Source organism: Rhinoraja longicauda, chromosome 15, assembly GCF_053455715.1.
Source record: "Rhinoraja longicauda isolate Sanriku21f chromosome 15, sRhiLon1.1, whole genome shotgun sequence".
Classification (NCBI taxonomy): domain Eukaryota; kingdom Metazoa; phylum Chordata; class Chondrichthyes; order Rajiformes; family Arhynchobatidae; genus Rhinoraja; species Rhinoraja longicauda.
Window position 1 is genome coordinate 32,245,120 of NC_135967.1, and position 13,807 is coordinate 32,258,926.

Sequence of the window (13,807 nt, forward strand, 5' to 3'; positions counted from 1 at the left end):
CATCTCTGGAGAGAAGGGATGGGTGACGTTTCGGGTCGAGACCCTTCTTCAGACTGTTCTAAAGTCAGGTTCCCAGCAAAGATACTAACTTCTCCAGAATTCACAAAGCCAAGATACAAGAACTAAAAGAGTCATGGATAACAGGAATAAATGCCCAGTGGCTGACTGTAGACCTGGAAGGCAATGGCACCTGCCAGTGCAATGGAAGTATGTGTGCTTGTTCTAATTGTGTGCTTGTTCTGTTTGTTTTAGTTAGACAGTGACATATCTTTGAGAAAAAAAGATGTATGAGTTCACTAAGTAAATGTGGTTGCAGTGGAAAGTGAGGTGACATGAATAGGTTTGTTTGTTTACATTGTTCCATTGAATTCAGGATGTCTCTGTGAAAACGTCAAACAAAGCAGCCTGTAAAATACTTGCCTCTTTAGTTAGTGGGGTCGTTTTAATTTATATTTAAATCAAAATTGCATTCTCCCTTATAACAGATATTAGATTTAATTAAAGGGGAATCCTACATATTCAGTACATGTTCAACAATGGAAGAGTGCAGTGTTCAATAATGTGTCTATGTAGTTCATCTATTAAGAGGGGACAACATTTCTAAGAAGGAACTGCAGATGCCGGTTTAAACCGAAGATAGACACAAAATGCTGGAGTAACATTCCTCGAGTGAGAGGAAATGGGTGACGTTGTGGGTTGAGACCTTTCTTCAGACCGCAGCATCTCTGGAGAGAAGGAATGGGACGCTTCAGGTTGACATCTTTCTACAGGCTCAGTCTGAAGAAGGGTCTCGACTCGAAACGTCACCCATTCCTTCTCTCCAGAGATACTGCCTGGCCCGCTGAGTTACTCCAGCGTTTTGTGTCTCGGAGAGGAGGCGGAGGGAGCTGGAGACGATGGACGCAAGAGCAAGGGCCAGTAAGAGAGTGAACCAGGGTCTTCCCTTCTACACCCTCAAGGTCAGCTGCAGGAGGCGTCCCCAGGTCACAAAGCCTGAAGGTTGGCAGGCGAGGAGAGGGACGACGGTTCCATGGACGATCTGGAAGGAGGCGATGTCTGGAGGCCCTGCAACAGCCTGGGGCTCGCCTGGATCGGGCCCCACCCCAGAAGACCCAGCGCGCAGACCAGCCTGCACTTTGAAAATGGCGCCAGAACCTGGTGACTCTTGCATGCAGGGTTTCTGTGGACTAATTCTATGCATTTTGTACTAATCTGTGATTGTGCCTAGCTAGGTATGGCAATATTTTACTGAACTGTATGTAAAAAGAAAATTCACTGCATGTCTGTACATGTGATAATAATGAACCATTGACCATCGATTAAAGAGATAACTGGCCATGGCAGCTGTGTGTGAAGACTGAGGGGGCGCGTGATCCGTTTACTGTTGATACCCCCACATTTGTGCCCCGATGGCGCTGTTGATGACTAAGGCTAGGTTCAAGCACCACCCTGGAGAAAAATTGTACTGCTCCATCTGCACTACCCACGAGTCAGAGTGTGGATGGAAAGGCAGCTGTGACTCACAAGCAACCAGTTCTATTAAATGCGCCGGTCGGGGTTTAATGCTCTTAAAGAATTTTTTTAAACCATTGTGGTGACACCTGGTGGCAACCTAAGGGCAGAACGAACCATCGGCGCTAGAGGGCGGCGTCTCGGTGTGGGAGGCGCTAGCCACGGGGTCGGTACCTGAGTTGGTATTTAAGGCCGGGCAACGCCCGTGACTTGGGGTGGTGTAGAGAGCTGTATTGGAGAGAATAAACATGTCTAGTGCACGCTACTCGTGTCCGATTAGTTTTTGGTGGACTCCTTCTCGTCCCGCTACATTGGTGACCCCACAAGGCCTACGAGGCCGAACTCAACGCGGTATCGCTGAAGCTCCCTACATTTTGGAACTCGCAGCCGGGGTTTGGTTTCGACAGGCCGGATCCCAATTTTACATCCGTGGCGTTACAACTGAGAAGACCCGCTATCACTATGTGGTAGGTGCCGTGGACCAGCAGACGGCCGGTCGGGTCACTCCTTACCTGGATAATCCGCCGGCGGCGAATAAATACACAGGCCTCAAGAAGCTGCTGCTCCGGATCTACGGGCCAAGCCGAATGCAGCGCGCCTGTCGGGTCCTTAACATGGGTGGGCTCAGCGACCGAATGCCCTCGGCCCTCATGAGTGAGATGCTCATGCTCATGGCCGACCACCACCCTGCCCGCTCTTTGAATTTACCTACCTGCAGCAGTTGCCGCGAGACATCCGCCAGCAGCTCACGGGGGAGAGGGTCAAGGATCCCATCCGGCTAGCGGCCTGCGCTGATGAGCTGTGGCTGTCCGACCAGCAGCAGATGGGTGCTCTGGAATACCTGGAACCGCTGGAATCCCCGGAATTGCTGGACCGGATTGATTCCACGCCCTGGGAGGCCCAGCGACCCAGGACCACGCGCACAAGAGGGCCACGCCCATGAGAGCCACAGACCAGACAAGTGGCACAGGAGAGGAGGATTGCTGAGCAGGACCTAGGAGATCCAAGGAAAAGGATGTGGTGTTTTTACCACCAGCGCTGGGGTTCAGCAGCCCGCCAATACCGCCAGCCATGTTCGTTCCCGGGAAACGGCAGTGCCGGCCGCCGTTAGTCACCGAGGTGGCCGGCAGGATCCATCGACTGTATGTCTGGGACCGGCGCAAGGGGCTCAGGTTCTTGGTGGACACCGGGGCGGAGATCAGCGTATTGCCCCCATCTGGACGCGACCTTCGTGCTGGTGAAAGGGGCCCCCCGTTAACTGCTGCGAAAGGTAGTTCAATCCGCACATATGGCGTCCGCACGGTTCCGATTATTTTCGGCGCGCGCCATTTCACCTGGCCATTCATCGTTGTGGACGTGGCCCAGCCGCTGCTAGGCGCAGATGTCTTGCGGGCGCAGTCGCTCCTCGTGGACGTGAGGGGCCAAAGTCTCGTCCACGCGTCAACTGTTGAGAAGATCTCCTTGCGCTCTATCGCGCCCACAGCGCCGGTCAGCAACCCCGTAGCGACGGTGGACAATCTCTACGCTCAGGTACTGGCTGAGTTTCCGTACATTGTCACCCCTATGTTTGGCTCAGCCAGCCTGAGGCACGGTGTCATGCACCATATTCTGACATCGGGCCCACCGCTCCACGCCCGCGCCCGCAGGCTCGCTCCTGACAAGCTCCTCATAGCAAAGGCGGAGTTTCGGAGTATGGAGACCATGGGCATCATTCGACGCTCCAACAGCCCATGGGCCTCCCCGCTGCACATGGTGCCGAAGGTGTCCGGCGGCTGGAGGCCGTGCGGGGACTACCGCCGCCTTAACGAGGCCACGACCGCTGACCGTTACCCTATCCCCCACATACAGGACTTCGCAGCCCATCTGGCCGGGGATATCACCAGATCCCTGTGCGACCGGAGGATGTCCCTAAGACGGCAATCGTCACCCCATTCGGGTTGTTCGAGTTTCTTCGGATGCCCTTCGGCCTCAAGAACGCCGCGCAGGCCTTTCAGCGCCTGATGGACACCGTGGTGCGCGGGCTCGACTTCCTGTTTGTCTACTTGGACGACATCCTGGTGGCAAGTCGCTCGCGAGAAGAACGCTGCGCCCACCTGCGTCTACTCTTCCAGCGCCTCAGTGACCATAGCCTCGTAATTAACCCTTAGTAAATCAAGTGCCAATTTGAGCTGTATTGGAGAGAATAAACACGTCTAGTGCACGCAACCCGCGTCCGATTAGTTTTTGACGGGACTCCTTCTCGTCCCGCTATACCATAGTCTTAAAGCAAGGATGTCGGAGTTTGTGTTAGTGACTGACTGTTAGGCGTGCCCTCGATTGGAGGTGATACCATCTGCTGGAGGGAGAGAGGAAGCTGACGGCACATGCTGGAGGAAGATGACACATGGCCAGCCACTCTCTGGTTATTCCTCAGAAGACCAAGTCATAAGTGTAATGGAGTATTCAATGGTATCACGCCAAGCCTGACGTGAGCATAGGATAACATATGAACACACAGGATACTTAGCAGTCACAGGCCATTCGGCCCAGCCAGTCCATGCTGGTGTTTATGCTTCACTCAAGCCTCTCCCTGGCTTTCCTATGTTAAATCTATCAACATGACCCTATATTCCTTTTGCCTTTGTTCACTTGTCCAGCCTCCCCTTAAAATCATTTAGACTTTTAAAAACTTTTAGAAATACAACGTGGAAACAGGACCTTCGGCCAACGAGTCCGTGCTGACCAGCGATTACCCAGTACACAAGCACTATCCTACATAGCAATCACTCCGTACACTAGCACTAATTGGCTTCTGCAAATTGTCCCTCGTGTGTAGGATAGTGCTAGTGAATGGGGTCACTAATGATCACCAGTAATCACTGGTCGGCAGGGACTCTGTAGGCTGATGGACCTGTTTCCGTCCTGTACCTCCAAAGACTAAAGTATAAAGAAGCCAATCAACTTACAAACCTGCATGGGAGGAAACCGGAGCACCCGGAAAAAACTCATTCAATCCCAAAGAAAATGTACAAACTCCGTGCAGATAGCACCCGTAGACAGGATCAAACTTAGGGTCTCTGGCGCTGTAAGATAGCAACTCCACCGCTCTGCCACTGTGCTGCCCATTCCAATTACACATTGAGAAGACCAGCTCCACATTTCTCACAGCTCTTTGGGTAAAGTGGTTTCTTCTGAATACCCAACTAGATCTCTGCACGACCATCTTATAAATGCATCCTCTAGCTTTTCTTCCCCCTACCAGTTACAATACTTTCTCGGCAACCATTCTATCGAAACCTCTCTTTAAGCTGAGAGGTGCAAAACTTAGAGAAGACGTGTGGGGCTAGTTTGACACAGAGCTTGGTGGGTGCCTGGAAGGCATTGCCAGGAGTGGTAAATGCAAATACTACAATGGCATGTAGGATTCCTTTAGACACACATTGATACCCTGGGAATGGAGGGATATCATGCAGGTAGAGGTGATCAGTGTGATTTGGCATCATGTTCGACACGGACATTATGGGTTGAAGGGTCACTTCTGTGGTGTACTGTTCCACGTTCTAAGTCCTAAATGTTTCAGAATTCTGAAGACCTCTCTCGGGAGCTTACATTTCTCTAAAGAAAAGACCCTTAGTCTCTCCTGGCTAGTTATCAACACATGCACATTTTATAGCATTCATATAGTTTTTATAGGAATGTAATGAGATGCAGGAGTTCAGACTCATTCTTTCCATACCTTGTCCGACAAAACCAAGGCCACTTTAGTAAATCTCAATGCCACTGAGAGAGCAAGCAGGAGCCATTACCATCAAGGACTTAGTCCCTCTGGACAGTGTGGTTAACCCTCAGCATTGACGGAGAAATATAATATCCTCTTGCAAGATTTGGGGAATTTCTTAAAGAAATGCATCTCCTATTAAACCCAGCACAGAATATAGCTAAACTGTTAATGATCTAAAGTTGCTGCTTTTTTTAATGATATTGACCATCAATTTAAAAGTATTGAGGCAGGAAGAAGCTCTTGGCAGCGACTCCTAAAAAAGCATAACTTTTGGATTCCATTGCCACAGGTTTATAATAGCAATTGATATGATCTTTCCCCTCTCCCCACCCTCCACAACTCCCTTCATTAATCATAATTAGATTACGGTACATGTTATCAACAGCCACCTATTCATTATCCTGGATTTAATATGAAAAGATACAGCTTTCTAATTAACATAATGGTAAGCAAGTTAATTAAAAAATGAATCGTTGTCTGTAATGTGACTGTGGCCACACTGGGGCTAATTCTGGCTTCACATGGCAATGTACCGAAGGTCGGCTTCACGTCTATCCTCGCTTTTATTCCTGTAGCAGGTAAAGTGAGGTGGAAACCGGCTGGCTGTTCACAACAGCTTCTTCACACTATCTCATTCACTGTGAATAACAGCAGAATAAAATCCCAAAAGGAGTGATAAATGCAGGATCCCACTCCTTGCTGTTAAAAGTCAATTCCTGAACCACAATGAAGTCTAATTCATCGATTTCTTTTTCTGATTTTCCTTTCTAAAAATACAATGACAAAGATAGGAAAGGAATGCATCACTTCTACAATCCAGCCCTAATCATCACCATGTCCCACGGTATATGCCTCAAGAAATCTTGATTACTATTTAAAAAGAGAATAAGCAAATAGAAAGACTGTAGCATGAAAATATTAAACTGTTCTATCACTGGACTGAAATATTGCCATTGCACATTATGTAGTAACGTGGTGGCTAATCTGTGCTAATTCAATCATGAGCTTAATTTAACTTTTTTTTTGCATTAAAACTAAAAAAATCAGAATGCCACACACTTTCAGACTTTTACACCAGAGATTCCTACCTCCCATACTGCGAGAAATTGTTAGGGTATTCGATTTATAATCCATCTTCTCTGTACAAATGCTCCAAAGCATAGGAGTCCAGCCACCAGCATGTAAGAAATGTGGTTAACACCACATTGCAAAGCAGCAAGCTGAAAGATCCCATTAGCTCATTCGCAACAAAAAAAAAAGCAAAACTAAACGGTAACTTCCCTTCAAATCTGTTGACTCGGGAGCATAGGAAGTGAGCAGGAACTCTGTTTTACGAAACTCAGATCAGCCCATTGTCACAACCCAGTCCCCTTTCCTTCCCACTTGTGTAGTGCCTTCCTTCTCGAGGTTTTGCTGGGAGATATAACATGTTTTTACAATGATTCAGTCTGGGCCCAATCTGCGTAAGATCAGCAGACCTTGTGAAGCCATGCCTTTCCTATTAGACAAGCTGAATAGCCAGCCCTACTCGCTACCAACACCCCCCTTCCACCCCTTCCTCTCCTCTCCTCTCCTCTCCCCTCCCATCCCCTCCCTCCACTTTTCAAGCAAAGAGCTATCAGCTCCAGAAGCTTAAAGCAAAACCTGGAACAGACAACAGGCACAAAATATGCTGAATTTGCTCCTGGTACACATTATATAATCTAAACTGCTGATTAATGTTTTATCCATTGGAGGATTTATAATCTCATTTTACCAAGTTTTACTAAAGAAAACTTTTGATTTTTGAGAATACTAAATAAATAAAACTGTGATTTCTTTACAAGCTTGATTTTTTTTTAAACCAACAATGAGAAATGCAGATGGGCACATAAACAGATGGGCACATAAACAGATGCTTTTTCAATGCAGGTGTATTGAGAGTTCTTGCAGTAATTGTTATATTATCAATCAATACCTACACTTCCTCCAGTGAAAGCAGCATTCATCTCATCTCACATTCTCCACAACTAAACTTCAGCCTTAACTCTTTCATCATTCAAACAGCCTTTAAAAATATTCATGCTTCATATGACAGTACTTGTGATACCTTAATTTTAAATTAAAAGTGTCATTACTTCACAAATCGTATAAACATCATTTTACTGATATTACCAATTCTAGCGATCCTGGAAACTTCAATTACTTTCCAAACTGTCACGAGAGCCCATAAGAGCAAGACAAATCCAAAGAATTCTAAGGTGTTATTTACTTTATTTGTACCTTGCTAGATTTTGCTCATTTTTACTGAGATACAATGAAGATCAAACAAAACAAAAAAATCTTACATTTATCACGGATTTAAGGCTGTAATTCCTCCCACATTCCCAGGCGCCATTCACCAGTTTGCTCTCAATTTATAATAATAAAGATAAAACATTTTAAAAAATGCTCCCAAACTCTCTGAAGACATCTAAAGAAGGGTCCCGACCCGAAATGTCAGCTATTCATCTTCTCCAGAGATGCTGCCTGACTCGCAGAGTTACTCCAGCTTTTTGTGACATCTTCTATTCTCCAGAGATGCTGCCGAAGCCATTAAGTTACTCCACCACTTTGTCCCCCAAATTCTTTGTTACCGACAATAAACATTAACTATTCGCGTTGCCACTTACATATTGTCTTAGCACAGAATGAATATAGTATCTGCCTTCCTGCTCCAAAACACAACCCTTACAGATCAGCATCCTGTCCACTCTTCACACCCACATTAGATATTCAAAATTGTAAACATATGTGCGTGACTACATACCACACACACACACATGCACTCACACGCACACAAAACACAAACACGCACAAACACACACACACTATTCTTCCTATCCTCAATGCCCTTCACACACCCACATACAGCCAACGATCGAGAGTTCCTGGTACAGGACTAAAGCCAAATATGATGTAATGCAAAGACAGACTTAATATTCAGTTCCTTAGATGGTAACATTCCAATACAATTTTATCTATTTTCACACAGTCAGTCATGGCTACTTATGTAAGGATTTGGGAATCAGTCACTCATTTATTGATTAGCAGACTGGCTGTGTTTTCCTGAACAAGAATATTCCCTCTAGAAATGACAGCAGCAGAAGTAATACTTAGCAGCCCGAGTATGGGGTCTGTACTGACACTGATTCAATCCTTATCGGAAAATGTCAGCAGATACCAAGCAACAAGCTGCACTCAGAAATCACACATGGCTGCCTGCTGTTATTTTTGCTATCAATCAGAATAAATTAACACTGTAATCCTCCTCGATCTTTTAATCCGCTTGAGAGTCCCAGTTTACGGTAACCTTCTACATTTCTGTTAAAAGCAACCCAGCAAAGATGTCTGTTACCTGCTCCATGCAAGTAGTGCAGCAACTGATTTTTCTCACCCGAAGCCTATGGGGAAATCCAGCGTGATACAGCAAAACAATACCTTTGTATTTTTTCTTTCTCTGGCCCGGTTGCTCTTTTTCATAGGTGTTGCCCATCATCCCTTATTACCATGGTGCAGCTCATCCCTCGCCTCTTCCCTCTTGCCTGGATTGTTTGGAGGATTGCCAGCAGCAAAATGCTAGCCCCAGCGCAGCCTGCACAGGGTGCATCATTACAGACAGTTCCTATGGGAAATGGGCCCTGCGTACCACAGGAACAAAAGGGAGGGAGGGGGAGAGGCACTGTTTGAACTCCTTCCTGGTACCAACGAGGAAAAGCAACAATACTGCAGCTGTGGTGTGTGTGATTTCCCTCCTTTTAATATCAAATGCATCTACATACGTAAATCTTTCAGTAATTAATACCTGTTCCAAACCACCGTAATTAACTGATAACCAGAAGCAATTAGCTCAATGGGTCAGCTAGTACAGCAACAACTATTAAAGATTGTGAAACAGGAAGCACCTGGGTTTGCTTCCCGTCTAGTCTGCATTACGATAGATTTTCCATCGTGGGGCAGTAATAAGTGAATATCAATTGGCCTGTGTGCCCAAAGATTGACAATTAGAATCACCACCCAATGAATTCTACTCAATGCTTATCGACGCATCTGCGACTGCCTCATGTTTTCGTCTCAGCTGCTTGGACATGAATTGGGCAGTAACACAAGACCCATTACTATCTACTATCCAAACCTCACTTTTGAATGCGCATTTTGAGCAGGCCACAACTTTAGGCTCCGGGCAGAAAGAAGTAGGGACATCATTGATTTATTTGAGGAAGGACGCAAAGTGCGGGATTAACTCAGCAGATCAGGCAGCATCCCTGGAGAACATGGATCAGGAACCTTCTTCAGACGTAATCTGGCCTTCTGTGAGATATTTAAGATTTCAACACTATTTTAATATGATCCTGCTGTGCCTTAAAGCTACAGGTGTAGGAAGGAACTCTAGATGCTGGTTTAAACCAAAGGTGGACACCAAATACTGGAGTAGCTCAGTGGGACAGGCAGCATCTCTGGATAGAAGGAATGGGTGACGTTTCGGGTTGAGACCCTTCTAGCAGGAAAGCTCCAACTAAAATACAATTTTTTTAACTGAAACACGCAATACAGATGTGTTCATTTATTTCATTACTCTATATTGAACATTGCTGGGTGCAAACTGTCTGTCAGATTTAGACACAAAAAGCTGGTGTAACTCAGAGGGACAGGCAGCATTTCTGGAGAGAAGGAATGGGTGACGTTTCGGGTCAAGACCCTTCTTCAGACTGAGTCTGGGGAGGGGGAGATACAGAGACAAGGAAGTGTAAGGTGTGAAAACAGGACTAAGGGGATGGAGATCAAGGAAAATGTAGAATAGATCATTGTTAGCGAGGAGAAGGTAACAACAAAGTAAACAGAGATAAAATGTAATCAAGGACAGTCAATCCGGCCGGAGAACTGGGAAGGGGGGAGGGATGGAGAGCAAGGGTTACTTGAAGTTAGAGAAGTTAATATTCATACCGATGTAAGCTGCCCAAGCGAAATATGAGATGCTGTTCCTCCAATTTGCGCTGCACCTCCTTCTGACAATGGAGGAGGCCCAGGACAGAAAGGTCAGTGTGGGAATGGGAGGGGGAGTTAAAGTGTTTAGCAACCAGGAGATCAGGTAGGTTTAGGGGGACTAAGCGGAGGTGTTCAATGGTCTCGCTGATATATAGGAATCTACACCTGGAACAGCGGATACAGTAGATGAGGTTGGAGGAAGTGCAAGTGAACTTCTGCCTCACCTGAAACGACTGTCGGGTCCTTCGACAGTGTCAAGGGGGGCGAAATAGGGACAGGTGTTGCATCTCTTGCAGTTGAAGTGAATTGAATTAAATAAATTTTATTAGCAAAGTATGTATATATACAAGGAATTTGCCTTGGTGCAGGGGAAAGTACCTGTACCTTGCAGGGGAAAGTACCTGTGGAGGGCATGGTTTGTGTGGGAAGGGATGTTAACCAAGGAGTTGTGGAGGGAGAGGTCTCTGCGGAAAGCGGAAAGGGGTGGAGGGGAGAAGAAGTGGCTAGTGGTTGGATCCCATTGGAGGTGGCAAAAATGTCAGAGTATTATGTTCGTTATGCGACGGCTGATGTAGTGGAAGTTGAAGACTAGGGGGACTCTGTCCCTGTTGTGACTGAGGGGAGGGGGAGCAAGAGCAGAGCTGTGGGATATTGAGGAGACCCTAGTGAGGGCCTCATCTATGATGGAAGATGGGGACATCTAAAGAATGAGGACATCTCGGATGTCCTAGTATGGAACACCTCATCTTGGGCGCAGATGCAGCGTAGACAGAGGAATTGGGAGTAGGGGATAGTCTTTACAGGAAGCAGGGAGGGAAGTAGTCTAGATAGCTGTGGGAGTCTGTAGGTTTATAATAGATGTCAGTCGATAGTCTATCTCCTGTTATGGCGACGGTGAAGTCAAGAAATGGTAGGAAGAATTTGGAGATGGTTCAAGTGAATTAGAGTGCAGGATGCAAATTAGTAGAGGTTAATGAAGTCAGTGAGTTTTGCATGGGTGCAGGAGGTAGCACCGATGCAGTCATCAATGTAGCAGAGATTGAGTTTGGGGATAGGGCCATGCAGCCTTAAAGCTACATGATGATTTGGTGCAGTTATTTTGCTCACTGGACTCATTTGGTGAATATTTTGTTTGCTGAGTGATTTTCCAGTTAATGTAGATGCTGCACAACCTTCAGAGATTTCAAGGGAAGAAGGTTTTAGCTACAGGAATTCTCTTGCCTCCTCCAATCTGCCCAATGGAACAGGGCCACCTCCAAAGTAAAGGGAGTCGCAGATAAGGAGTAAAGGAATCTTCAGGTGGCTTCACTCTCCATATTAGGTGCACAATCCCACAGTTTCTCTGAGAGGTTGCTTGAAAGGAGATAGGACTTCCCAATACCTGGCTCTATGTGTCCGCCATCCTTTACCCTTCCCCGGTCCACCCATCACCTCTCACTTCTGTCTCACCACTCTCCCTCTCCTCTTCATGCTGACTATCTTCCCTCTCCTCTTCATGCTGACTATCTTCCCTCTCCACACTTTGTCCCGATGCTGGGTTTCAACTCGAAACAGTGACCATTCCTTTTCATCCACAGATGCTGCTCGGCTCGCTGGTTCCTGCAGCAGATTGAGTTTGAGTTCAAAGTATTGTTTATTGTCACGTGTACCGAGGTACAGTGAAAAGCTTTTGTTGCGTGCTAACCAGTCAGCGGAAAGACAAAACATGATTACAATCGTGTCCACAGTGTACATTGTTTGTTGCACTAAAATAATCTGACTGATAGTGTTGCCAGCTGGACCTGCTGGCTGGTCACATATTGTATCTAATGGTTACTCATGTCACCTTTCCTCCAATTCGACGACACAGAAAAAATCATTCACGCTTTCATTTCCTCCCGCCTAGACTACTGCAACTCCCTATACACTGGGATCAGCCAATCTTCCCTGTCCCGCCTGCAACTGGTCCAAAACGCCGCAGCGAGACTCCTGACGGGTACCCGTAAAAGGGACCACATCACCCCGATTCTGGCCTCTCTCCACTGGCTCCCTGTACGGTACAGAATCAACTTCAAGCTCCTCCTATTCACGTATAAAGCCCTAAATGGACATTCCCCCCCTACATCAAAAATCTTCTAACCCCCCTCTCTAACTCCAGGTCCCTCAGGTCGGCCGACTTGGGGCTACTCACTATCCCGCGGTCTAGGCTTAAGCTCAGGGGTGACCGCGCTTTTGCGGTTGCAGCTCCTAGACTGTGGAACAGCATCCCTCTCCCCATCAGAACTGCCCCCTCCATCGACTCCTTTAAGTCCAGGCTCAAAACCTATTTCTACTCCCTAGCGTTTGAGGCTCATTGAGGAGGCGCTGTGAACTGTTTGCGTGCTACTGTATGTTTCATTTTTTTTCCTTAGTACCTAATCAGATGTACAGCACTTTGGTCAACGTGGGTTGTTTTTAAATGTGCTATACAAATATAATTGACTTGACTTGACTTGACTTGACTTGACTTGACCTGACCTAAGTGTGTCCTGCTCAGAATTTGAGATGGGAATAAACGAGGGGCTATTCTACGCGTCTATAACTCCATTGATTGTCACCATAGCAATGGAGGCAATTGAACGGCAGCTTCCGGAGTACACATTAAACAAGAAATGTGCCCCTAAGTTACCATTCATCTTCTGCCAAAACCATTATGTAGGTTATAATATTCATTTTTGCTCTCTGCAAAATGTTTTAAAAGTTAAATTAAGAGCTTTATGTTTCTTGGTTTGCCATTTGTCAGTTTTGACACTCAGTCATAATGATGACATGAACTGAAAACCACACATGCCCCACAGAAGGCAACGTGCTGCAACTGACTGTGGTAGAATCCACACACTGCTCTACAAGATCTTTGTAACTTTGCGTAAGATCAGTGATGAGCCATAGAGTTGTAGTCATACAGCTTGGAAACAGGCCCTTCGGCTCAACGCCCACGCCAGCCAAAGTCCCAGCTACACTAGTCTCACCTGCCTACGTTTGGCCCATATCCCTCCAAACCTGTCCTATCCATGTACCTATTTAACTCTTTCTTAAAGTTTGGGATAGTATCTGCCTCAACTACCTTCTCTGGCAGCGCGTTCCATACACCCACCACCCTTTGTGTGAAAAAGTTACCCCTCAGATTCCTCTTAAATCTTTTCCCCTGCACCATAAACCTATGTCCTCTGGTCCACGATTCCCCAACTCTGGCCATATCCCTTCACCACAGACTGAAAAATCCAATCTGCCTTTCAGTTGTGAATTTAGATGACAACTGACTTTCCTCAACCACATATAGTTCTGGGAATTGAAAGCAAGAAACAAACTGCTGGAGGGTCTCAGTAGGTCAGGCAGCACCTGTGAAGGGAAATGGACAGACAATATTATGGGTTGGGATGCAGACTTCTTCAGACTTCAGTCCCAATTTAAAACATTGTGTGAAGCAGATACTGCTTGACCCACTGAGTTAGTCATAGATAGAGACAGCGTCATACAGTGTGGAAACAGGCCCTCGGCCGAACTTGCCCACAC

General features: G+C 46.5%; 1 protein-coding gene across 7 annotated transcripts in view; it reads right to left on the reverse strand.

Annotated features, from left to right (window-relative positions):
- Positions 1-13,807, reverse strand: part of nhsl2 (NHS-like 2) — a 256,426-nt gene that overhangs the window by 100,900 nt on the left and 141,719 nt on the right. Inside the window, exon 1 of one of the 7 annotated variants that reach the window (XM_078412445.1) lies at positions 6,361-6,475. The exons of 5 other annotated variants lie outside the window; for them this stretch is intronic. In XM_078412445.1, the coding sequence (XP_078268571.1) occupies positions 6,361-6,433 (73 nt within the window). In that variant the 5' untranslated portion in view covers positions 6,434-6,475. Of the gene's footprint in view, positions 1-6,360; positions 6,476-8,731; positions 8,929-13,807 lie in introns of those variants that run through there. One more of the 7 variants, XM_078412447.1, reaches the window with a different exon arrangement.